The sequence below is a fragment of the Eubalaena glacialis genome, chromosome 19 (genome assembly GCF_028564815.1).
Source record: "Eubalaena glacialis isolate mEubGla1 chromosome 19, mEubGla1.1.hap2.+ XY, whole genome shotgun sequence".
In the NCBI taxonomy this organism is placed as follows: domain Eukaryota; kingdom Metazoa; phylum Chordata; class Mammalia; order Artiodactyla; family Balaenidae; genus Eubalaena; species Eubalaena glacialis.
This window is the reverse complement of record NC_083734.1, coordinates 47,639,213-47,666,145: the sequence shown is the minus strand read 5'-3', so window position 1 is coordinate 47,666,145 and position 26,933 is coordinate 47,639,213. Positions and strand designations below refer to the sequence as shown.

The window sequence follows — 26,933 nt, the reverse complement described above, 5'->3', positions numbered from 1 at the left end:
TTCCTGATCTATAATTTTCCTTTCACACACAATCCATTCTTGGATACCCACAGTAAGTGGATTTTTAAAATTTTATTTAACAGTATGGTTAACCCCGATCAAAAGGCTTAAAACTGCCTCCTTGTGTGCTTTAACCAAACTAAAACAAATTAGGAAAATGTATTTCCAGAATATATTATATTACAAAACCAAATAGAAATTATTTTTCAACAAGTATTAAATAGCTTATTTGCAAAGCATATATTATTGTTTCCTTACATCATTGTGAAAAATGAGGGCATTGTAATTCCAAGAGAATCTGCTTATAATTGGTCCCAGTGGTCATTAGATGTCTATTATAATAGAATTCAAACTACAGAGGTCAAGAGTTAAAGGATTACACATATATTTGACATATTGCTTTCCATTTCTTTTTCACATAAAGTCCTCCATTTTCATCCATTTAGTCATCAGTTACCATGACGTAAATAAAACACTGAATCTTACAAAATTTCACCATATAAGGACTCAGTCTAGGTTCACATAATCTTTTTATGATGTCATGTACTGTATTGTGTTTTTAAAAATGTACATTATGTAAGGAATGTAAGACTCAAAGGCAAAGATAATAAATGTTCTATAAAGTACTTCAATGCCACACTGTCAGTGCTTAATAAATTTTAAATAGCAAAAAGTGAAGTTACAAATTCTAAAGTCTTATTCTGGCATCCTATTGGATGATACTGTTAATAATTAAGATTTTGATCCTATCTCCTGCGAATTAATGCAGTAAGAGTATTTTCTTGCTTCAGCTTGGTACACACAAAAGGTTTTCTTCTATGCTGGCCAAGTATTCTGTTAGCGGTTTTTTTTCCCTGTGATTCTGATGTATTACTTCTTTTAGTTTTTCATGGGAATTTGTGGCTGTGAGTGAACCCAACAAGCCTGTGATTACTTAACTTGGAAAATGGATTGACAGTAGACTTTCATTTTGTGTGGGTAGATATTTGGTTTTCTTAATCTATCAGCCAAGGTATGTTCTTAATCTTTTAGTAACTGAGCTGACTTATTGTAAACTTCTTTCTAAGCCAGAAAGAATAGGTATGTGATTCCTTAAATCAGTGGTTCTCAAACTTGAGCATGCAAAAAAATCACCAGGGGGACTTAGATCATCTGGTCCTAGGGCCGACACTTTGAAACCCACTGCCTTAAATAAAAGTTGGGCATTTAAATGGTCCTGTAAGTAATTTGCCATTAAGCCTTTATTTTACTAATTTATGCTTCCTGCAAACAAAACCTAGACTAAATTGACAGTCTGGTCTGTTGAGATTATACAAATTCCTAAAAAAATCTCCAATTAAAAAAAAAAAAAAACTCTGACTCTCATAACAGTAAAAATGTACTCATTTTGTTACTAAAGTCTAAAGAAACGCTCTAGGTTCCAAAACTAACTTCAGTTCCCAGAATCCTCATCATTCTGTTACATTTGGAAACACGCTTGTTCTAAAATAATCATTTGTAAGGCAATGACACTTACTCTTATTCACCCAAAGGAAACAGAAATAACAACACAGGAAGCACTGGGCAGCCTTAAGCCAATTCTTTTTGGAAAGCACATTTAATTCACCCTTGCACAACTCAAACAGAGGAGGTGGTTAGGAAGTCAGGAAGTCACGCAGGTAATTTCAACCAGGAATATTTAACAAAGAGAAGTATCTTGAAATCATGGATGGTCTAGGAATATCTGAGAGGTAAAGAACTGACTTCTTATGTGACAACTTGTCAGGAATGTTCAAAATTTCCCATTATTGTCCACAGACCCTGAGATTGAACGTAAAATATCTCCAAAAGAGCTAGGCACAAATAACTTCTTCGGGCTGTTTTGTCTGAGGCTAAAATACTATTTTGATGTTGACCCTACACAATGCCAAAACAGACTGCTGTTTGCTATCTCGGGAACACAGCTACAGCTTCTCCCCACATACAAACAGTACTGATCTTCAAAGACTATGAGCCTCATTCCAGAAGCTCAGACAAGATTCTTACTGTTTTTTTCATCCTTTGAGAATACATGTTCCTCCTCCTTTGACATAGTTTCTTCATATAAACCATTTTATCTAAAGAAAGTGACCAACTGTTACTCCAGTGGAGTCTTTTCTCAGTAGCCAAAGGTTATAGTTAGATTCTAAACTTCTTGGATTCATGATCATCCCTCCCCATTTATCCCTCTACAACATTACCATCCTCAACAGGAAGGTGTAATCCATGAGTGAGGCAGGGCTCGGTCATCTGTCCTGTTCCTAATCCCAAGGCTTATTCTCAATGTTAACACATGGATACAGAAGACACATTTCAGCTAGTTCTTATGGACTCCTCTTCCCCAATTCGTGGATGAAACCATGTGCAAAGTGAACAAAGAAATAATAACTAAGTGGAGCTTAAGTGCTACATCAGAAGATGTAACTACCAACAAAAGTTGGAAAAGGGGTTCTGTGAGACGATAGAATGAAGCTTTTTCATTGAGAAAGGTGATATGGGATGACATCTGCTCTTGCCAGAGCCAGGTCTCCCAACTGAAAAAACAAACAGTATCAACATCCCACAGAATCCTGACTGCATGTTTGATGCCACAGTAAGTCCCAGCATCACAGACTGTTGATACTCAAAGAGACCGCCTAGACTGGCTGGTTCAAACCCATCATTTTTCAAACTAGAAAACTTAGCCCCAGGGAAAAGAAAGTAACTTGCTTTAATTAAGGTTAAAGTTCCTTAGCTGCAACACTGAGGCCAGGACTTAGATTTTCTGACCATCAGACCACTGTTTCTAGGCCCTTTCCTTTTTCTTGGGGAGTGGTGGTGGTGGTTAACGTTGAACGAATGTAAACACCAATGGAGTTTTTCTGCTTTTGCTAGAAAAAAAGAACAGCCCATTTACCTCCTCCTGCTTGGGAAAGGTCCAGCATGTCCATGTGTCCATCCCTGCAGGCTTCAGGGATGAGAGAGCCCTTACAGACCCAGCAACTGGGCAGCAACTTGCTATGAATGATGCCAAGTGGGAGTGTCTGCATCCAGCCCAAGTCTGTGTGGCTTTTCACCCTTTTCTTCTTCATCATCAAATAAAATTACAAATATAATGCAAGGGTGTTTATATCTATGCTCCTTTAGATTAAACAAGCCTTATCATGGTTTCAGGTGCCCCAATGAGAAAAATAAAACAAAATTGCACTTGTGGCCTCTCAGATTAAAGACTGAGTTAAAATGAGGTTGCCCGGCCCATAGGAGAATGGGCCACACATGCTGATACGACTGGCCCATCATTCCACCCTGGCACTTATGCCCAGCAGACTCAAAGACCCATGGGAATGACTCCTTCACAAGACACCCAAGAGGTAGATAAATGCAATCAGCCCCATGGGTGGATGTAGCACACAGAAGCACAGGGTTGGGTGTGTGGAGGTGCCTTGGACACGAGACAGAAGGCCTGAAGGGTGAGGCCAGACCTCTGGCTCTAACCATAGCACTCTCCCTGGAAGGAAAAGCTTCTGGTCATGAGAGAACTTCCCAGTATGTAGCAAATGTCTATAGTAGTGAGAGGGTGGAATAGGAGGTAAAGAGGTGTTGCTGGTCTAAGGGTGACACACTTTTTCTACACGAATCACTAGGGTAGAGCTGTCAATGAGGCAAATCTGAAGGGTTATGATTATGAACTGGGGAACTCGGGCACCTTAACCCCAGGCCATGCATGACCCGTGGGTGACCCTGCCATCCTCACTCCCAACAGACTGAAGAATAGGTAGCAAGGACTTCCTTTAGGAGAGAACCATGCTGGATTGAGGTGATGGCAAAGACAGGCAGCTCTGATGGTTCAGCTCTCCCCGGATTTCTCCTTCTGCCTGAGGGAAGGGAGAGGAGCTAGGGGCATGGATGACACAGCAAGGCTGCAAAGCCTGGCAGTTCCTACCAGAGCTGCTGAGAGTCAGGCCCAGGAACCATAAACACAGGGTAAACCAAGGTCCCTTCCTCTGAAATGAGAGGCCTTGGCCCTGCCCTCCTCTTTAAGAGAATGGCCTGAGAAGGAAAGCTGGCTTCCCACTGAGGTAATGAAGAATACCTGCTCAGGTACGTAGGTCACCCTCAGGTTAAGCAGGAAGACTCCCTGAAGGAGGCGTTCTGAGGACAAAGGCTGAGGAGCTCTGCTTATCTGGGACACATCACAAGTTATAAGTTACACACTCTCCCACACGCAGCACACTCACACGCACACACGCACAGAGACCCACATTCTTCCAACCCACCCCACTCCAAGCCCCCAATTCCGTCCCACAGGTATTGCCCCTGTAAACACGACAGCAGAGACACCCACAATCCTGGGACAGTCTGATAGTGATCTGAGGATGACTGCTTGTCATTAAGTGCCCCGATAGGTGATGTTGGTGAAGGTGGACGTGGCCTCTTTATACAGTGGGTTGTTGGCCTGCGGAGAGAACAGAAAAATATCTTACAGCAAATTCCTCAATTCTTCCCTACCCTTAGGGTTTACATGTCATCTGAGATGTTTGCCCAAGACACTCTTCTCTGGGATACACCATCGATGGACAGCTTGATGCTCATAGTACTCACACATTTGCTCTTAAGGAGGGAATGGATAGGAAATAAGAGGAGAGAGAAAGTGGAATGCTATCCTGCCACCATGCCTAAGGGGTTAAATTCAGCCCATCACTTTCGGTGAAACCAAAACACTTCAAGATAGCTTTTAGCCAGTATTTCCTATTCCCTCCCTCCCTGTGAACTCTCTCTTTTGCCCTTCTCCCCTTTTTTCTTTGTTGTGACTGTGTGGGCAGAGAAGAGAAATGTAGCAGGTGGTGGTTGGAACATATAGGACCACATTTGCTCAAATAATTCTTAATCTGTTTTCATCTCATCCCTCAAGCACTACCCACAAACTGTCATGTTATCAGGAAAAAGGCCCTCACTAGGTTTCCCAAATTATTTTCTAACAAAAAGTGACAAATCCCATTAGGTCTAGTAGTCCTTAGTGGTAGCCTCAAGAAACAGAGCACATTCTCATGTGCCTCAGAGAGTCAGGATTTCTACATCATCCGAACAGAAACATCGCAGTTTCTTGGGACCCTTGAGTACGATGGCCTGAGGTCACCATCAAATGGGAACAAACTTTCAGCCTAACCTCAAATATTCAGGGAGTCGGTCATTTGGAAGGTCTGGAAAAAAGTTAAAATGTGGAACATGAGCCAAAGGAGAATAGAGTAAACTTAAGTATATAGAAGGTTCTCAATAAATGCTTGTTTGATTGGATTCAATCAGGATAAACTTCAGGGAGCATACTTTTAAGAGGCTGACCCAAAATAATTCCTATCATAACCTAACTCCCTCCCACAATCAGGGAAGCTGCTTAACTTCTCTATACTCAGTTTCTTTGTCTATAAAATGGGAATAATAATGTTACCTACCACATAGGGCTGTAATAGAGATGAAATAAATTAATACATAAAAAGCAATTAGAACAGTTCCTGGTACATGGTAAATCCTCAGTAAATGTTAGTTATTATTATCTGTCTCTGTTTGTGTTTAATGCTTTCATCAGTATATAATGTATTACTATATGTCCTCAGTGTAGGATTCTCAAGCTTGTCCTGTCTCCCTCACTCAGAGAATAAGTTTCCTTTTCATCACTTTGCAGTGTCCAGAGCAGAGCTGAGCCCTATCTGTGCTCAGTTGGTACTCACTGATGCAGCAGAGAGAGAATCAGGTGGTTTCCAAGAAGCATAAGGACAACAGGACAGTTAGACCATCTCTCAATTTCCAGAAGAGAGGCTAACTGGGAACCTATGGTGCTGGCTGAAGCTGGCCACCCTAAATAAGCATCTGCTGCTTCCTCTTGAGACTCTTGAACCAGCGACTTAAGAAAATGCCCAGCTCAGCCCAGCCTCTTACCGTGTCCCATTTGGCTCTGGCTCTCTCTTCCTCAAATTTAGCAAACTCCTTCCGGTCATGGATGGTGATGAGGAGCTTCCAGATGAGCAGAGTAGCAAGGCCGATGAGCAGAATGGCCCCCATCACTGAAAGCAGGACCACCAGGATGTCAGGGCCCTTGGGACACTCTGTCAGGAGAGAGCACAGAGCAGGGTGGTTGGCAATGGAACAGGAATCATTCGAATTGGCTATAAATAAGATCTTCTTGACAAAGTAATAAAGTATTGGGGTGGCCAAAAAGTTCGTTCGGGTTCTTCTGGCCAATGTTATGAAAACCCGACCGAACTTTTTGGCCAACTCACACTAGAAAGTTATCTGAAGGGAACAGGACTTATAAAATAAGCCAGTTAATTTTTTAAAGGAGAGGGGGTGCAAGCTTTAGAGCAGCAATAATCTGTCCTGATTGTTTTAAATGAGAGGTTGTTAGTCTGTCACCCGCAGGCGGAATCTAGCCTACTCTGTGTGAGTTCACACAATTGGTTTTTGTTTTTTAATTTTTTTAAATAAATTTATTTATTTTTGGCTGCGTGGGGTCCTTGTTGCTGTGCGCGGGCTTTCTCCAGTTGCGCAAGCGGGGGCTACTCTTCCTTGCGGCGCGCGGACTTCTCATTGCGGTGGCTTCTCTTGTTGTGGAGCACAGGCTCTAGGCGCGCGGGCTCAGTAGTTGTGGCGCACGGACTTAGCTGTTCCGCGGGATGTGGGATCTTCCCGGATCAGGTCTCGAACCCGTGTCCCCTGCATTGGCAGGCGGATCCTTAACCACTGCACCACCAGGGAAGACCCACACAATTGTTTATTAAAAATTTGATTTTGTGGGCAACGTTGAATAATCAGGAGATTCTCCCCTTAGAATTTCAGATTCTTCTTCTTCTCTTTAAAAAAAAAAGTCAAAAGACCTAGAAACACTGAACCTGTATTTTTATAGGGTTGTAAATGGCTAGGGCTGAGGAGCAGCTGCCCCTTTTAGATGGGACACGTTTTTTAGTTTGCCAGACTCCTCACTACTCTCTCTTTTCTCCACTAAACAGAGGCAAAGTGTGACTTGTCATTGAGTCTGTGCCACTGTGGGCTCTGGAGCCAGATTGCCTGGGTGTGAATCCTGGCTTTCCACTTACTCTGCTATGTGACCTCTGATAAATTATTTAACCTTTCTGGGTGTCTGTTTCCCATTTCTCCATCTCTAACAGTAATAGCCCTGACTTCAAAAATTTATTATGAGGAATAATTAAGTTAAATATATTGAAAGAACTCAGAACAGTGCCTGGCAGAGTCAGTGCTCAATAAATATCAGCTACCATTATTACTGGTGTCCCTGTTTTCCCTAATTTACTTACCCAGCTCCTGTAGGCATTTGAGTTAGTTGCTCTAGTTCAGATATTTAACATCCCCGAGGGCTGGGAACCAATGACCATTTTAGCATACTTTGAGACTAGGAGGTCTGCCAGCCAAGACAATATTTTGGGTTTCTTCCCAAAATATTTAGTCATCCAAAATCCTAACCCTATTGAGAACCGACTTCCTGTTCAATCCCAGTCAACAACCAACATAAACAGAGGTACGTCACCCCTCTGAGGGCCAAGACGAGCTTGCTCTGAACAGCTCTGCTTCCCATCAACCACAGACGTCTGATGAGTCACCTCGCTCCGGTAACTTCCCAGGTGTTATGTAATTAGGTGTTTGTATATGTGAGTATTGATGGGCCTGGACAGGAGTCACACCTACTTTCCACACTGTCTCCTACCTTCTTCTCTAAACATATACACTATGCTCACCACACACTACCCAAAAACAGCCACCACCAGAATCCAAGCTGGCTATTTCCCATCCCACCAAATTACAACCTGTCTATAATTAAAGAAATGTCTGGAGAGAGGCTGTGAGGTTCCAGTGTCTGAGATCCTAGGAGTGAAGGGCCCCCATTCTTCTGGGAAAAGCAGTTACGAATTCTCTGGAAGACTGAGGTAGGGCTGACCCTCAAACCTCAAAGTGGAATCTCTTCAATTTTACATGTCAGTACAGGCAGGACAGGTAGAATGCCAGATCTTCAGGGGAAAAATTAAATCTCTTAACCGTCTGTCCTGAAGGGGGTGGATGGCAGGCTTCCTGGAAGCAGACACAAGATCAGGTGGTCTCTGGAGGGCCCTCCCAGCCACAGTGATGATGACCCACGGCGGGTGATGACCCAAGGTCAGGGAAGACAGGGTAGGGTTAGCAGGCTTGACAAACAAAATTACAGGAAGTCCAGTTAAATTTGAATTTCAGATAAACAACAAATAACTTTTTAAGTATGTACCACATATTGCATGGGACATATTGTATTTTATCAGGCAACACTATCTGGAAGTGATGAGGGCTCAGCTCAGGGGAGCTCATACCCTGAGGGCTGAACACCACTTGGCCAATGCCAAACTCTGGTGGTGCCCTCTTCACTGCCCTGCAGTGGCTCAGCCCTTCAAAAAGGACATCTGCAACGGCATGAGTCAGGGAAGAGAATGAGAATAATCTCCTCCTACATTCAGGGCCCCAGACGCTACCCTCTACTAAAAGCCAGAGACCCTGAAAATGATTGGAGGTTGGGGTGAGAGGAGAGGCAGAACTTGGAATTCCAGGACGACAAGGTAGGAAACGTAGGTCTAGGGTCCCACCTCCTAATGTGGAGGAAGGGGTCTACTGGCAGTAAGCCTAAAAAGTTACCCTCCGCTCTGTTAACTAGTTATGTGTTACCATCCCAGTTATCATCATCTTCGTTCCCCACAACTCCAGGCAGTAGATTCCAGTCTCAGAATACCAGGTCAAATGATTTTGGTAAGTGATACAGCAGGAGCACCAGCCGGAATGTTATAACAAAGAGATGAAGTAATGTTAAACCCCAAAGCAAGAACACACTGTCCTTCTGTAATGAGAAGGGACAATGGTACAGATCAGGAGGTTGTGGAAAAATCCATTTAATGTGTTAACACAGGTGGATGAAAGTGTGAGGAAGTCATGGCCAAACTAACCTACATCTGCTCCCCCAGAGAGATATACCCAGACTCTTCCCTCTCCACTTCCCCATGCCAGCCTTCCCTGAGTCACAAAATAAAACTAAGGTGATGCCCTTTCCTTACCTTCCTTCTCCCTTATAAAGGATGAGAGTTCTGGAAAGGCTGATGAACAATATCACAAATGGGGACCCCACGCTTAACTATACCCACGGGGACAGCAACACCCTGGGTGACATAGATGTAGCCCACTTCCCACCTTCAACCCCTCCCTTCTTTAAGCAGCTAAAATTCTCCCAACAGACATTAAGATGTATATAAGTCCGTCTGTCTCCTAGGAATAATCAGTCCTATTAATTCATTCAAAAACTGTGTATTAAGTATCTTCTCTGTAAATGACTGAGCCAAATATGGGGATATAACAGTAGATAAGACAGACACCATTCCTGTGTTCATGGAACTTATGATCAGCTGAGGGAGACAGGTGATTAAAGAAGCAATTTGATAGTGTGATGAAGGCCCATCTAAATGGAAGCACAGCTGCTGTGAGAATCAAACAGGTCACCAAATCTAGTCATTGGAATGGAGGCTGGAGGAGGTCTGAGATGGCTCATCAGGGGATGTGATATATCTAAAGCAGAGGCATTCAAACATTGGGGAATATATCACAATTACCAGGAGCATTAACAAAGAACACAGAGGCATAGGCTTGTGGAAGTAAGACAGGGCGCAGGACTCTGGATTTTTTAACAAGGGAACATACAAAAGTTTGAGAACCACTGCCCTAAAGCAGGGGCCAGCAAACGACAGCCCAGTAAGCCAAATGCAGCTGGCCACCTATTTTTGTAAACGCAGCCAGACCCCTTCATTTGCATATAGTCTATGGCTGCTTTCCTGCTACTGTGTCAGAGTTGAGTAGTCACAGCAGAGACCATCTGGCCCACAAAGCCTAAAATATTTAATATCTGGCCCTTTACAGAAAAAGTTTGCTAGCCACTGGTCTAAAGAATGATTTGAAGAAATTCCTACGGCTGTAAAGAATGTCCAGTGACCAACTGATTTACCCTCTGCCTTCAGAAATTGTTTCTTCACTCCCGAAAGTTCTTGCCCACCCCTCCCATCCCCAACGGCCGTCATACCGTAGCCTTTATCCCTCTGCAGTGTCATTACCGATTTACATGCCTCTCTCCCCCATGATCTGTGAGTACCACATCCGCCTTATTTACTGTTATATCCCCAACACCTAGCCCACTGCCTGATATATGATAAGTACTCAAAAATATTGTCAAATGATTCATCACTTAGTCCGTTGTTTAAGGGAAAGAAAGGAGATGAAGGAAATAAGGGGAAGCAAGCAAATCTACCATGCTGGATGGTGACAAACCTGTGGTGGGTCTGTGTATGACGGGATGAGCTCTCCTGCTTCCAGAGGGTCTTGAGAACAAGAGGTAACTTTTCAGCGTTCAAGGCAGCCTTGGGCTGGTGCCTCAAACCCTTAACCACATCTTGTGGTGAAGCTGGCAAGGGCAGCTTGCCCTCAAACCTCAGGCCTTCCTCTGAAGCGGCAAGCAGGTTGCTCTTGGCAACCATTAAACTTTTAGAAGAGCAGATGCCTTGTGCTGGAAAGTGCTAGAATTGAAATTCCTTACTTCTTAACATTATCACCTCAAAAAACACCATGCTATATATACTCTGTTCCTTGATGAGCTCCATACCTCCCTTCTTCCTCTCCTTACCCACCTTCTTATTTTTCTATCTCCTAAATTAGCAAGTCATTTCTCGCTAATATTTGTATTTATATACCCCCACACCCAGATAACAGGCCCTGACTTATCACTTGTAAGGTCAGGTTTAATCTGGCTGCTCTGTTTAAGAGGAGTGATGGGTGGAAATAACTGCCTGATATTGGTCTCCCTCTCCCTGTGGGGCAGGGTCGGGACCCTCAGGGTTCACTCACCGGGCTCTTCTACCACATACAGGATGGACTTCCCACTGGAGTCTTCATAGTACTGGAATCTGACGACACAGTCCTCTTCATTCTTGTAGGTACAATTCACAGCGTCCTTTCCAGTGTCCTCTGGGGGAGGTGGAAAGATGGGAGAATGAAAAACAAGTCAATTCCGGAAAGATGGAGCCACCTCCAAAGCCAGTCATGGGACGTCTGGGAAAGCACGTGACAGGAAACCATATGCCTGACATTAGGCAAGATGCCTAGATTTGAGAGGGCTGTGGTGCCTGGCAATTGCCTCTAGATGACCCTCGCTGATGTACTTTGTCCCTCACAGGCCCTTTTCGGTTCTTATTCTTTCCTCTGGAAGGGACATGACATAAAAGTATTACATGATCTGATTCAAAACCTGGCTCTATCACCTACCAGCTATGTGATCTTGGCTAAGTTACTTGACCTCATCGAATCTCTCTCTTCTTCTAATCGAAGAAAAGATACTCTCACTCACAGGGATGGTTGAGAATCAAACAGCATGAAGTAAACTACCTAACACACAGTGGGCTTTCCCTTCCCCCTCTTTCCTTTCTCTGCTTGCTCAATGATTCTCAATAGTCTGTTTACTCAGCCCTTATATTTCTTCTATTTCTGCTTCCAATCCAGCGTTCCTCTCCAGAGAACATCTCCTCTTCTCTGACTCCCATCATGTTTTGTTGGCTTCATCCCTTATAATTCTAAAACCTGTTATTCTGACTGTGAAACTATGGGTTACCCTCCACCAGCTGCACTATGCCCTACAAGATTAAGCAAATGTACCAAGGTCACACAGCAAATAAGTGATGGAGTAGGACTAGGACATGAGTCTCAAAGCACATCCTACGGACTTTAACTCAATATGCCTTCAGTAAACCAGTAGTATTACAGGACAGTGGAAAGAGTAAGGATTTCAGGATTTAGTTCTGATCTTAACTCACCACTAATTTGCTTGGGCAAGTTACTTAACTTTCTTGAGATTCAATTTCCTTATCCTCAAAATGAAGATAACAATAGTACTAAGTTCGACTTTACTAGGTTGTTGGGAGAAGAATAAGATAACGTGCATGAAAAGATACTTTTATAATTTGTATGAGTTATAAAATTCCATACAAAGAAGCATTTATTTTTATGGTTATCATGGTGGGGGGCTGGGGTACTTATCGACTAACTTGGAATACCCATCTGGTCTAGATGATAAAAATATCTCCTATCTCAGCAGCCTGTTCCATCTAAGCTAATCATAGGAAGCCTGGTCTCCTCCAGAGGAAAAACTGTCTCTTCAAACTCAATCCCCAAATCACTACCCTCACTCCAGCCCCACTTTTGATATTAGCCAAAGGGTCCAGAGATCTAACTCTTTCCCATAACACCCCACCCAGAAGCTGGCTGGCTAGCTGTGTCTTACTGTGGCTCTCACTGAAAATGTGTTTCTTGCCTTCATGGGAGATCACCATCTCCAGAGAGATTGCCATCTCCTGGCACCACCCAATGTCTAGCTGGCCCAGATAACCACGTCAGGTATGTGACAGCAGCAAAGATCATCTCCTTTTAAGTCAAGATGAAATACAAACCAGAATAATTGCAGGCAAGAGTTTTGCTCTCCATCATGTTTCTATCTGTTTTACTCTAGGGGGGGCTCTGGAGAGCCAAAAGGGCTTCAGGGTAACGATTTTGGCTACAAATCCATAAGGGCGAAGGTTTCCCTCTAAACCAGCAAAGCTGTATGCCTGGGCATTGCTTAACACTCTTAGTTAGATAAACTTAGTAAATGATTACTAGCCTACTAAGCTAAGATTATCATGGGCAACCACTTCCTCACTCTGTGCCTCAGTTTCTTCATCTGTAAAGTGGGGTACATTATCTTCCTTTCCTTGGGGTGGTAAAGTTAGGGTTGCCTGATTTATACATACTTTAAAGGTTATTTGCAAGATTTTGCTGAGCCCGTGGGCTCTGGGAAGCAGAAGGGGAAGGGACTGCTGAACAGATTAGTAAAGATGCAGGAGGACTCTCAAGAAAGCCAGCTTTTAAGTGCCTACTGTACATCAGGCCTGCACAACATGCCTTTGAGGTAGGAATTACTCTTCCATTTTACAGATGAGACTTGGATAGGTTATGGGATTAAATCGGAAAAATTTAGAACGTGGGTGTGTGCAACTGTATGACATGCCGAACTTACTAAGCTCCTTCACAGGCTCAATCTCATCACGACAGTAACGGCTGCAGGTATTCTCCTCGTATAGGGCTCCTCGGTTAAACTTCTTACACTCCACACACTCTCTAAAGGACAGAGGACATAGGGATGAAGGCAGGGAAGGAACAAACCTAAATGTGTTTCAGTCTGGCTCTGCCTGCCATACACCAGGAAAACTGTTCCACCCCAGAAAACAAACACACACAAAAACATCTGTAAGACAATCCTGGGGTCCCAGATAGTCACGTCTGGAGTTCGGGGTGGGAGTGCCCTCCTCACCTATAGGTAAGGCCAGGTAGGCAGAGGCCCCCGGTAACTTCATTAAACTTCTTTATGTCCCATCCAAGACTGTGACAGGAGGGCGAACCCTACGCCACTTCTGGGAGCCTTAAAGTCAGAAATGGTCTCATAATTTGGGGGCCCAGTGTAAAATGAAAATGTCAGGTTCCTCATTCAAAACTTAGTAGGAATTTCAAAACAGTGACAGCAGGACATTAAACGAAGTGTAGAGCCCTTCCAAGCACGGGGTTCTGTACAAATGTGCAGGTTGCACGCCCATGAATCCAGCTCTGCTTAAAGTAGTAAGAGAAACAGCAGTGCCGCAGGCCTGGGCTAGCAGGGACTTCCTCTGACGCCCAGATGAGGGACATTTGCAGCGGTGAACTTCTCCTGTTTCACACAGTGTCCTCCGTAACCCCAGCCCCGCATCCCACACAGAATCAGAACATCAGCACTGGAACATTCCCCAGGAGTCACCTGCTTTAGCCTTCCTCCCAACTCAGGGATTCAGGATCCAGCCTAAAAGAGAGGTTTCTCCAACAGCAGTCCAGCCGGTACTACTCTGTCCCCTTCACGCTTGGCTCTACCTCCAGTTTTCCCCCAAGTTTTCAATGGAAAGAGGAAAGCTAGTCATTTGCTGTGACAGTCTCCTCTCCCTAAAGCTTTGGTGAGTCAGAGAGAACCTGCATAGTCTGGGGGACCCCCAGACACTCAACTCTCTCCAACTCACTCCTCTGCCCACTCACTTCTTAAAGGTGCAGGCATCAGGGCAGGTGGGACACTTCTCACAGGTGTCCCCGTAGGAGCCCGGCTGGATGCAGACGCAGCTGCCGCATTCACACTTGCCCCGCCCGCTGCACAGCAGCCCATTGCTGGACATGCAGGTGTCCGTGCGTGTGGTACAGTTGCAGTAGTAGCCGGTCCAGTCGGAGTCACACAGGCAGTCCCCACAGCTGCACTGGCCATGGCCTGAAAACACACAGCCCAAGGGGGCAGACCAGCCAGTGAGGCCCCACCCCAGGACAGCATCCTGGCTTTACCCCTCCTCACATTGCCACACTTTCACCCCCACGCTGAGCCGTTAATCATCTTCTACACTGTCCTCATAGCCTCATGCTTCTCTGCATGCTGTTCCCTCTGCCTAGATGCCCTTTCATCCTGTGACCACTACCAAACTCCTACTCACCCTTTAAAGCCCAACCCAAATGTTCCTTTCCCTCCGTAATTTTTCCTGACCTCCCCAGGCCAAATCAACTGCCTGCCCATGTGCTCTCCCAGCACTTATAAATACCTCTATTTCAACCCTGATGTTCAACCCATTTGCTTGCTTATCTGTTTCTCTTTCTGGATTGTGAGCTCCCTGCTGGGGGAGCACATATCATATTCATTTTTCCAACAACAGTGATTAGCATAACATCTGGTACAGAGTAGGCATGCCATTAATGTTTATTTATCCATCCATTCAACAAATATTTACTGAGCTCATACCACCACCTGCGCACTGGAGACTCAGCAGTGAACAAGACAGGCAAGGTACCTACTGTCATGGAGCTTACATCCTAGTTAAATTCCTGGAAATTCACACAAATCTCCACCAACATGTGCCCTGGGTTGTATTATCATAGTATTGCAAAGAGCCGTCAGCCCTAGTAGGAAAGACCTATTCACTTTCCTACAGGAGTATAGGAATGGGACAGAGAGACTAGGGTGGGGGGTTGGACTGTTTAAATGTAGGCATTAACTCTCAACACTATATTCCCCTAATATTCATTTACCAAGGCTTTAAAACTTGGCTCCTAAACCTTGCAGAAAGGTGACTCATTCTGCAGGATTCTGAATCAGGAAGAAGTGGGTGAATAATAGAAATCTGATTGTTAATCAGAGGAAAGGCAGGGAGCAAGGGGGAAGTAACCTGAATTGGTCTGAAAACCATGCCATTGTGTGAGCAGATGGGCCCCAAGATGGTGGAGGAGAGGGTGGTACACAGCCAAGCTCAAATAGCAACTAGCTGGCAGCCCTGTCCCCGGTGACCCCAGTGGGTCTCACAAATGTCTCTTGGCCACTATGGGTCCCTCTGGATGGGTATCACCCACTAAAGGATGAGTGATACCAGCATAATCCTCTAGGAACCACACTGGCATTCAAGACTCAGACACACCTTCACTGTGTGTGTGTCTGCTTCCCAAGAAGGAAGGGAAATACAACCTCATCTGCCCCAGCTGCCAAGGACATCTAGAGAGTAGAGCTACCGGGCTGGCAGAAGGGTGGAGAAAGAAGAAAGACTGCATTCTGAGGTTGGGTTCCCTAGTAGTACAGCTTGTGGTGAGGATTCTTGTTCCAGTGACCTACTGGGGAAGCAGAAGGGAAGGAGGGAAGCAGGACAGGGCAGGAGGCAAAAGCTGGCAGGAATGCGGTCTCATCCGGAGACTCCCCTCAGCCTGATCCCACGGTGGGCTCAGGAGCATGAACGGCACCGCAGTAACCTTGAGGCAAAGGGACCGGCTTTGTGTGACCCCATCGTCCATCGGTCATCAGCCAAGCTCTGAGAGCGATCCAGCTCCTGTCAGCTGAATATAATTCTCCAGAGAAGGGGCAGCTGTGAGGTATTATCAGTAGCCCTACCAGCAGCTGGGGGATGGGTGGGCCAGCCAGCAGAGAGGGACCCCACAGTGTCCACTACACCCAGCTTTTGGCCACACCTCCCGGATAGGGAAAAGACATCACAGAGGCCTGGCAGCACTCAGAGGCCTCAGTCTCCTCTGAAACGCTTGTCCCATAGTGTTTCCTTTGTGAGGCTCAACAAAGCGATATTTGAGAAGACGTCTGCAGGCCAGCCAGGGAGTGAGGTTGGGAGTGGAAGTGGCAGGCCAGTGCCAGTAGGCTGACTCCAAAAGGCCCCGGCAGGGTCAACCCTTAAAAGGAAGCCACAGTGTGGTAATGTCACAGGACTGGCACCCCTCCAGAAAAAGGGGTTCACAGGAAAGTCAGGGGAGGAGGGTGGGAAATGAAGAGCAAGTGTAAGAAAGAGGAGGGAGGTAGGGAAGAAGGCAGCAGGGGAGGGGTGGGGGAGGCAGGAGGAAAGGGAGGAGCAGGTGTTCCAGGTCAGAAGGAATGAAGTCACTCTCCCCGTATAGCTTGACCTTCTGGGCTGACGCCTCACTCCACCGCCCTCCTTTATCAGCCAGCCCTTCCTCTGACTTCCCACCTCCTCCGTGAAGCCGCCCAGGCCTCCCATGTCCACAGTGAGTCTCTCTCCGGAGGACTCCTATAACACCCACTTCCAGGATCTGGGAGGTTCTGCCTCGTGCTGTGAATTCTCCTTAGGTAAGTTAATGGAGAGCAAAACTGTCTTATTCGTGCCTCTTTATCCCACAACACTACGGCACACAGCACAGAACCTGGCTCACGTGGGCGCCTGATCAATCTATGTTCATGGATGTGGCAGGTGGAAGAGTCCCTTGAGGATGAGGATGCACGCCCTGACGTTTGAGGGTTGCTGATACCATGCGACCACAAAGACCATGCCTCCGGTGGGGAGGAGAGGACAGGGACGGCCAGGGGCTGGAACAATGGCAGAGGCATAGTGCTCCTGCCTCATGAGCCCCTGCTTGAGCAAAGAACAGACCAGGCCAGCAGCTCTGGGCAGGGACAATGGCGAGCTGGGCTATGAGCCTGGCCAGGTCAGGAATCATGCATGACCCCCGTTCACCCATATGGACCGAGTGCCTGGCCCAGAGCAGGTGCTCAAGGAGCATGTGTTCCTGAGTATCTGTCAATGGAGAATGTGATGATGGCGCCACAGGGTCCAGACCTGAGGCCAGTGGGCACCCAACGTCCCGGCAGGAAGGGAGAGGGAGGCCTCTGAGAAGCTGCAGCGGCTGTCTGGGGTTCCCTCGTGTAATTGGCAGGAGCACACTGAGAACGGCTGTTCTGGCACTGCTGGGGGGCAGGAACCAGCGCTGCTGACCCCGGCAGCTTTGTTTTGTGGCTTCAGTGTGGCCGGCAGCCAAAGGAAACACACTCTGGCCGGGGTCCCTCCCACATGCCTCAATCAGACCAGGAACAAGCCGGCCATGGAGGAGCAGTGGACCTCCCTCCATTCCTGGTGCCCCCGTAGGCTATGTGTAGGCCTCTCCTAGGGTAACCCTCTTCCCCTCAACCCCAAACTTCTCCTCATGGGTCTCCCATGTCAAACTTAACCATTCCCTTTGGAAACTAGAATATGATGTAAATACTATTAAATATTAGAAGGAACTGAAATTTCTGCCTCACACCCTAATTCAGATTGATCTGTGTGTATGTGTGTGTGTGTGTGTCTGTGTGTGTCTGTGCGTATCTGATCTCTCTTTCCCATAATCTCTCTGATATCATTTTTCTCCAGTCTCTCTCTCAAATTTTGTTGGCATGAGTAAAGGAAACAACTGTATAGCACAGGGAGCTCTACCTAATGCACTGTGGTAACCTAAATGGGAGGGAGTCCAAAAGGGAGGGGATATCTGTGTGTGTATGGCTGATTCATTTTGTTGTGCAGTGGAGGCTAACACAACATTGTAAAGCAACCATACTCCAATAAAAATTAATTTTAAAAAATGAGTAAAGGAAACAATGTTGTAGATAATAAATAGGAGCCATTTTTGTATTACTTGGGCATGCTTTAGTATGGCACACATTTACCTTCCTCATCAAGCTTTTTGAAAGGCTGATGTTAACGTGAACATCTGGGTAAATTAGCTCAGCTGGTTAGAACCCCAATGCAAGTGAAGCCAATCTGGGTCATGGATTTGATCACCCCAGAAGCCAAATACAATCTCTCTTTGATTGGCCACACAATACACCCACAAACCGGTCCCAACCAATTTGCAAATATCTCCAATCTATCTCTCACAAGAGGGATTAAGCCACAGTGACTACAGCCCAGCAGAAATGTATCGCCAGTGCCCAGGAACAACTCAGACTGCCTAACTGCCTCTGGGAGTGTTGTCAGTGTGTCTGCAGATAAAGACTACATTAACGTTAGCTGGACTTCTTCCAGCTGGGGAAGTACCCCAGGAGTGGGCTTTGGGGCAAGGTGAAACCACCTTCAGATTACCAGTGGGCCTCAAGATTTTACTGAATTTTGTAATGAGAAGGACAAAACTCAGTACCCTGCAGGGAGAAGGACTCAAATTCATAATCCCCAATCTGCAGGCTGGGACTCTCTATGGCAGTGCTATCCAATAAACATCTGTGCTGTCCAACAGGGCAGCTGCTAGCCACATGTGGCTCCTGAGCGACAGAGAAATGAAATTTTTTATTTTTTATTGAATTTGATTTAGATTTAAATGTACTTAAACTTTACTCTTGATTAATTTAAGTTTAAATAACCACCATATTGGACAACAGCGATCTAGAGTACAAAAAGTAATAGTATATCAATAGTGATAACAAAATAGTACTGACATTTAATAAGAGCTCACTATTTTCCAGTCATTGTCTTAAGTATACTGGCACATTAAATGTGCTCCAATACCTTGCATAGACACTACTATTTTCCACGTCTTTTGTGATGAAAAAATAAATTCACGTAAAATAATCGTTTGAAAATAAATAAATAAATAATTGTTACTAACTTCACTACATATTCTGACATCATGTAGTTTCCAAACCTATATATACTAAAAATTTAATTACCATCAGTCAGTGATTTTTTTTTTAAACTTAAAAAGGGGTTGGTCCATATCCTCGAAAAGATTAGGAACCAGTGACAAAATACTAGCAGAAGTGCAGATGAAGGAAAAGAAAAAAAACTATCTTCACTTTCAAGTTTCCCTACGTCTTCCCACCCTCTTCTAGGAGAGAAGTCCCCGGAAGCAGATGCTCATTTTTCTTCCTTGTGCCCCTCGAGCAAGGAAGGGAGGGGTGTGCAGCTCTACTCACCTGAGCACATCTCCCCCTTGTAGCGGACACAGGAGAAGTCATCACACTCGCAGTACTTGCCCGTGATCTTGCCAAAGTCACTGCTGTGGCAGACGCACTGGCCACAGAGACACTCGCCCCGCTGGCTGCAGATGGGCTGGCCCTCCCGGGGGCTGCACTCGTCCTGCTGGGAGGGACGGTAGTCCTCTTCTGAGCACTCACACTGGGACCCCAGCCAGCCAGGCCCGCAGCGGCACACCCCACACTCAAAGGTCCCGTTGCCGTTGTTGCAGTGGTGGCTGTGAGGCTCAGCCTGGGCCTGGCAGGCACAGTCACAGTCGAAGGTGACCTGGACGGTGAGGCTGTCTTTGAAGCCCACAGGCTTGATGGTGAAGGACTTCTCCTTCTCCTGGGGGCAGCCACGCACCTTGGCCTCAATGCTGAAGCTCACCTGGATGGAAAGTAAGATCGCATTCAGACCCAGGTGGACCCTGTTGACACTCCAGCCCTGGAGGGAAAGAAGCTGTTCCCTGCCCTGCCCAGGAATACCCAAACTGGGTGTCCTGTCCCCCAGCAAGCTGGAGTTCCTCAGCCTTCCCACCACCACGGTCTGCAAAGCCAAAGCAAGAGCCTGGGGATAGTGGTGCAGTTGGGACATATCTGGCTGGGTGTAGACATGGTTTACAATCATGAGATAGCTTTTTTCTAAAATTCCATATGTGAAAATAAACCAGCTCAAGCAGAAAAGAACCTTTGATCTTACAAACGCTCTGCCGTGGCCAAATAAGCTAGCGGGACTGATTACATAATATCATCAAGATATACAAAGCACTATTTCACACCACACAGTGGCCAACCACAGGCTCAGAGTCTACTGTGCAATTTCCACAAAACATTTCATCACTTATGCAATCAAACATGTTTCAGGCCAATATTTTTTACATAGGGTATGTGCACATGTGCCTAGAAGATAGAGAGATGGATGGATGGAAACAGATATATAGACATAAATGATGTAGATATAGATGATATAGCTATAGATATCCCCTCTGTTTTTCCACCCCGTTCACCAACCCCTCTCCCCTAAGGCAGAAGCAGAGAAGAACCAGCCACTAAGGAAGGAAAACTATAGACGGACTGGAGAGGCAAAATGAACATTTGCATTCTGACGTTCCAGGAGGGTGGGTATTTTGTGTGTGTATGTGTTTATTTTTTTTTCCTTTTAATTTTTATTGGGGTATAATTGATTTTAAATGTGTTAGTTTCGAGGATGGCTATTTTTGCCTATTCTGTTTGCTGCCAAATCTTCAGCAGCTGGAACAATGCCTGCCACAAAGTCGGTGGTCGATAAATATTTATAGATGACACTGCCGTTTCACCTTGTGAAGCAAAGAGAGGTATTACATTAGGGGAGGCTGGAGACCAGTTAGGGGCTGAAGGTAAGAAATATTTTCATTTGCAATCAACTGTGCATAAACAGAGGTAACCTAAATGCAAGTTTTTAAAAATTCTGATGGTGAAGTTACTTAACGGATAGAGAAGGTTTAGGCAACAGAAGCCTCAGAGGAAAAGCCTGGCAGCTCCATTACATCTAACTTGTAAGGACGGTCAGAAAGAAGGTACAGGGAAGGAAGGAGTGGGTGCCCACAGACGCTCTGGGGCACAGGCTAAGGTCAGAGCTGCAGCTTCAGCCCCTGCCCAGCCCACCTCACCGTGTCTCCAATCTTGAGTCCGACACAAGACTTAAGGCCTGGGATGACCTCGTTGTTGAGACAGGTGGCGTTGAAGGATAAGGACAACTCCTCAGGGAGGTCACGCACTTCCAGCTCTACTTTAGAGCGGATTTTCTGAGCAGAAAAGGGCAAGAGAAGATAAGAAAATGGGCTGAGAGGAAATGAGTAGGAGCCAATTACATCCCAAGCAAAACCTCCCGGATGGTCCTGGACCCACCTGCAGTGCCAGATGCTGAGGTCCACCTGCAAGCTGCCAGAGCATCCCTAGGAGCCTGTTTCCTGCTATATTTCCAGCCCAAGACCTGCTCTCTCTCTTTCTCCACTTGCTTCTAGGTGAGTCTGGGTAAAATCTAAACCAGCTACACCCTCCTGCAGGCCTCATGGACATGCAAGAAGGGAGTGCTAATACTGGTCGCCTTGGCTAGTAGCACTTTCTACCTGATTTTTCATCAACCTCACATTCGCCATGGTTCAGCTCCCTCTTTTCTCTATTGTTGGAGCCCAGATCTCCATCACTCTGCACCTGCCTCCCTCAATTTCAGGGCCCTGCTCTTCCTCATCACCATCCCCATCCTCTCTTTCTCTTCCACCTTCTCTAAGCTCTTCCCCCATTGTTCCTAAGCCTCCTTGGCATTCCTTTCTGAGCCATTTCTATCTCAGAAGGCTGCGTTCCTCCCAGGGCTGGCTATCACTTCCTGGCCTCTGGAAGAATAAGAGGAAGGCAGTGAAAGCCGCATGGTGGACTTGCAGCCAGGACTCCCAAATCTGAGCCCTCCTGGGTAATGCCAAGTGAAGTGGACTCTCAGCAGGCCCATTCCCAGTGTAAGGCACTTACCCCGTAAGCATCAACAATGAGCTGGAGGACATTGCTGGAATCAGTAGACAGAACCCCCACTGTGGTCCCTGGGATGAGCTCACTATAGTTCTAGAAAGGAAGACAAAGATGTCCGGGGATGACTGATGAAGCTGGTGGTCTCCAAAAGCCCTCCCCAAATCAGACTGAGGGTCTTGAAATGAAACTTGAGGGAAGGATGGGATATTTTACTTGTCACTGCCAGGAATATATCTAGCAGTTTTTCAGCACTGAGCAAAATTATAGAGAACCTCTCACACCCCTCTCCCCACTGAATTACTCCCCTCCACCACTGCAAGCATCAACACACCCACCTGCTAGGTTCAAGGTTGGAGGAGAGAGACCGTCGAGAGGAATCATTAGCTCCTGGGTCTTTCCCAGTTAGGGACCATGGCCAAAGCTGGTGTGGGCTGGTTCCCTGAGACAAGGCCACCCATCACAGGCCCCACTCCCACTCCAGGAAGCCCCAAAGGCATAGTCACCTGGTAGAGCTTGACTACATTTTCAGTCACTGCAAAGATCAAATTGATGTTTTTCTGGGACAGCTTCTCGGTCATCAGCCCCAGAGAGGGATAATCCTATGAAAAGAGAGGATGTGGAGGTTAGTTAAGAAGTCTACTCACATACATCCATGGATTCTAAGCCTTAGGACTTGGGTGATTTGGGCCATGGCCCTGACAGTAGTGGGATTTAAACCTTTTCACCCCATGACAATGTGAGGCAAACACAAACCCAGTTGTGAACTCTAAGGATAGATAAAGAGGTACAGGCTGGTAGTGTCAAAACTAAGCACCTCTGTCTTCCTACTCAAATTCAATACATTCGTACCAAGGAGCAGCTTCCATGGGTCAGGTACTGCCAGACCTCATTGTTTTGAAGCTTCCTCTCATTTTGCAGCTACTGACAAATGCCTTGGGTTGTTGCTTGCAATCCTTCACCATGTGGTCTCAACCTTCCTTTCCAATCATTCACCTCTCTCCCCCTTCTACTTACCACTGAGCTGGCCCACTGTCTTTCTCCCACCTCGAGTGGCCTTCTTTTTGGTAATCCTCCTCCTTCCTTAGGACCCAGCTCAGGTCCCACCTTCTCCAGGAGGCCTTCCCTGATCATCCCAGTTCATGATGAGCTTTCCTCTTTCGAATACCTAAAATCCTCATCAACTATTCTATCCAGTTAGCAGTAATCATGCATCTTCTGTTATTGGTACCACACCTCCTTGACTAAACCAAAATCTCCCTAAGGGTGGGACCTTATATAGTCTTGTTATCTCCCTTGGCCCCTGGTAAGGCCCTGCATAGACTAGGTGTCAATCGTTACAGACTCGCCCATTGCCTGGTAATGCTCAACCTGTATATGGCTGACACCAAAGAATTCAAGCCAAAATGCGGGTGATGGTAAATTATGAACATGTCCCTGGAATCCTAGACCTTTCAGGGAGCTCATGAGATCACGCAACTCAGGTTCCTTTTCACAGATGTACCCTTAAGCCACCTAGATGAGGTAGTTGCTATATTGTCTTTAAGAAATGAAGAGTTCACACCTCCCTCTAGATACTCAGAGTATCAGCATTCTGCAGGGCTCTACGTTTTCTTTATGGTTTACTGCAATTTCTCCTGTTTCAATGTAAACTCCTCTCCTCTTATTTAACCTTCTACGGTTAAATAAAAACAACTTATACAGAAAACAACTTATAAGAAGTCTTCTCATACAGAGCAGTGATTACCAGAGGGGAAGGGGTGAGGGAGAGGGAGAAATGGGTAAAGGGGATCAACTGTATGGTGACAGATGGAAACTAAAGTTTTGGTGGTGAGCATGCTGTAGCGTACACCAAAGTAGAAATATTATGTTGTACCCATGAGACTTATATAATGTTATAAACCAATGTTACCTCAACAAAAAATAAATTAAAAAAAAAGTCTTCTCATGTATCAGCTAAACCATCCTTTAGCCTTCTTTTATTCCAGCTAAATGACTCTGAGCCCTTTAACGTTTCCTCACAGGACTGGCTTTCTATGATTTTGATGATCTTTGTCTCTTTTTCCTCTGTCTTCTTCCAATAACCACAAGACAGCATGATATTCCAAGAAGGGGCTAATCCATGCACAGTCGACAGGATGGCCTGCTTTCCAGCTGGACCTGCAAAAGTCCTCTGGGTCCATTCTGGATGCCATGATGATGCTGCTGGTGCTGGAGGCAGAGGTAACACCGACCACAGTCAGGACCATCTCTAATGGCTGTACAGGTGGTACCCTGGATGAGGGTGTCCAGTAGGTGGGAAAGGTGAGGGCGAGCTGAAAAGAGCCCTGAGCCTTGCCCAGAGGAAGGGCTGCCATTTTCATATTCACACAAAGACTCTGCCTGGGTTAGGGCAGTCCTGGCAATAGTGAATAGGAACCATAGGTGGTACCGAGACTCTCACCATGGTAGTGGAGGCAGCATAATGGTTGTCACTGCCCACATGACACTGCCCATCATTGGGCTGGACAATGCCTGCCAGCCTTCCATCCAGCGCTATATGGGTCTTGGCATCAGTGGTAAACACCAGCAAGCGGGAGGCATCATTCCTCCAGCCAATCTTCTCCTGTTAAAAAAAAAAAAAAAAAGGCAAAAGAGACAGCGACTTTAGCCATGTCACTGGTACAAAACAAAGACCCAAGGAGCTCCCCACCTGAAGGGCTAGACAAGTTGTCTTGGAGAAGGGCCTCAGTCCTAGTCTTTGGAACATAAGCTGGAGTTTTCCAACTCAGGGGTTTCTGTTCTCTTAGGAAAACAGTCTCAGGGCTCATTAGTTCAAGCAGCTGAAAGACACCTACTTCAACTCCAAATAGAACTTCTTCAATGATAATCACATGGCCCATCTAGAAACCCATCTGCATCTGCAGAGCTGGGTTGGGCTAGAAGAAATCCCATCCGGACATCTGCCCACTTTGCTGAGGTTAAGTGAACCCAGCCTTGACTCTGATATACTTCCAGAGAAGATCCTCTCCCCGGAAAACATCTGGGACCACTGAGGTTCAAAAAAGTATCACCTCTGGCCAGGGAGCGGATACAAGCAGAGGTTGCTTATCAGGAGCAACGTATTGCTCATATTGTACAAAGCTCTGCTTAGTTCCTATCTCGTATTTCACATAGAAATCCCCCCAGTTGAGCCACTTCCTTCCCCATTTTGATCTGCACCACCCACACCTGGCACTCCATGCCCCCCAAACTCACATCACAGACGGTAGCCTGCATGATGGCATCAAAGCCACCCTCTGGGGCATCTCGGTTTCGTGACACACTCTGCTTCTTCACCTCCTCATTGAAACGGGTCACCTGGTCAGTTAGCGTCAGCACATGTTTGTAGCCAAACATAGGCAAACAGGTGGTCTTCATACTGGGGAGGGAAGGAATGATTTAAGCAGACATCTGATGGAAAAGGCTGCATGGGGAGTGGGAGGGAAAAGAGGGGGACAGATATAGACAGTGGAATGCCCAGGCGAGTTCTATACAACTACTATTACCCAGACAGTTTAGACTCCAAACCCTTCAAATTACCTAGGCATCACATTGACCTAATCTTCAGCTAGATCAGAGGATAAGGGAGTGAACTGTGGAACCAGACTGCCTGGGTTCAAATCCCAGCTCCTTGACTTACCAGTCATGGAACCCTAGGCAAGCTTCTCTATACCCAACCTATAAAGAAATGGGGACATGATAACACATATCTCATAAGAGTTGTGAGGCTTAAATGAGTTAATAGATGTAAAGCTTTTAGATCAGAGTGAGGCTCTAGTTGTTGTTGCTATCACTTTATACTTAACACTTCTCTAAAGTAACATTAACACAACAACAAAGCAAAAGTTCATCAATAACTTAATATCACTGAACTATCAATAAATTGATAGATCTGTGCCAAACAGGAGCATTTCTGTCCCCAGCCCAATGGTTTATTTGTTTAATTGATGGCTGACACAATTTCTGGGGAACCTTACAATCCAGACAGAAGGTTAAAAAGGCACATCATATAACTCTCGAATCTAAAATGTAAATTCATACCTTGTCAGGCTCGGTAACCATCATTTTAAATTATAATCCACAGATTTGCACAGTCTCCAACAAATAAATAAGCCATTCAGTTGTAAGTCAAACTCTCAACAGAGGGACACATCAATTTATGCTATTAGAGGGTTCAACAAATATCATTTCCACGCTTTCCTATTCCTCTAGGACTTAGTTCCTTGCATTTTAACCCTGCAGGACTCATATTCTGGATAACAAGGACAATGATGACAACAGCAATGGAATCAATCATTCTGAAATCATAACTCCTCTATCTACTTATACTATTTATTCGTGGCCTAGACCAAGAAGCTGATGGATTTCCTTTCTAGGTCTCCAAACAGCCTTGGGCTCTATTAATACAACACTCCAGATCAATGGGTTGGCCCACTTGCCAGACAGGGAGACCATGGTAGAGAGGAGATATGATTTGGCCAGAAGGCAGCCAACAAAGCTACCCTAGACTAGAAAGAGGAAGCAGGACTTGGATTTGTCTGGGGCAATGGGGAGAGATGCTGCCCTGGCTTCTAGAAGAGAGACTTACTCATAGCAGGGGTTTTTGAGGGCTTCTGGTGGGGAGATGTACATGTATGGTGAAACGGGCTTGTCCACAAAGGCCCCGAAGCCAATCCGCAGGTTACTGGTGAGCTTACGCATCTGGGAGGCCAGCTTGGTTCCCAGGTTCTGGATGCTCCACAGATCGTCCTTCATGGAATAAGACAGGTCCATTAAGTAGTAGATGTCCACAGGGTAATCCTCCACCTGCCGAACTTGGACGGAGAAATTCTTCGAATCATCTGCAAGGCAGAAGGACGTTAATTCTTCTCCTCTTCTCCCTCTAAGACTTAAGTAGATTTGGACACAGCTGGGATGAAGTAACTTTTTTTTTTTTTTTTTTGCCGCGCCACTCGTCTTGCGGAATCTTAGTTCCCCGACCAGGGATTGAACCCGGGACCCGGCAGTGAAAGCGCCAAGTCTTAACCACTGGACTTCCAGGGAATTCCCTGAA

At 45.8% G+C, this 26,933-nt stretch overlaps 1 protein-coding gene across 1 annotated transcript in view; it reads right to left on the bottom strand.

Moving 5' to 3' along the window:
- Positions 1-1,580: 1,580 nt before the first annotated feature.
- Positions 1,581-26,933, bottom strand: part of ITGB3 (integrin subunit beta 3) — a 49,378-nt gene continuing 24,025 nt past the window's right edge. Inside the window, exons 4-15 of the mRNA XM_061174717.1 lie at positions 26,469-26,721; positions 25,097-25,259; positions 24,303-24,464; positions 22,366-22,461; positions 21,866-21,955; positions 21,010-21,144; positions 19,319-19,748; positions 14,149-14,371; positions 13,109-13,209; positions 10,909-11,028; positions 5,932-6,098; positions 1,581-4,453 (exon numbers count right to left, since the gene is read on the bottom strand). Coding sequence (XP_061030700.1) covers positions 4,388-4,453; positions 5,932-6,098; positions 10,909-11,028; positions 13,109-13,209; positions 14,149-14,371; positions 19,319-19,748; positions 21,010-21,144; positions 21,866-21,955; positions 22,366-22,461; positions 24,303-24,464; positions 25,097-25,259; positions 26,469-26,721 — 2,006 coding nt within the window. The 3' untranslated portion in view covers positions 1,581-4,387. The remainder of the gene's footprint in view (positions 4,454-5,931; positions 6,099-10,908; positions 11,029-13,108; positions 13,210-14,148; positions 14,372-19,318; positions 19,749-21,009; positions 21,145-21,865; positions 21,956-22,365; positions 22,462-24,302; positions 24,465-25,096; positions 25,260-26,468; positions 26,722-26,933) is intronic.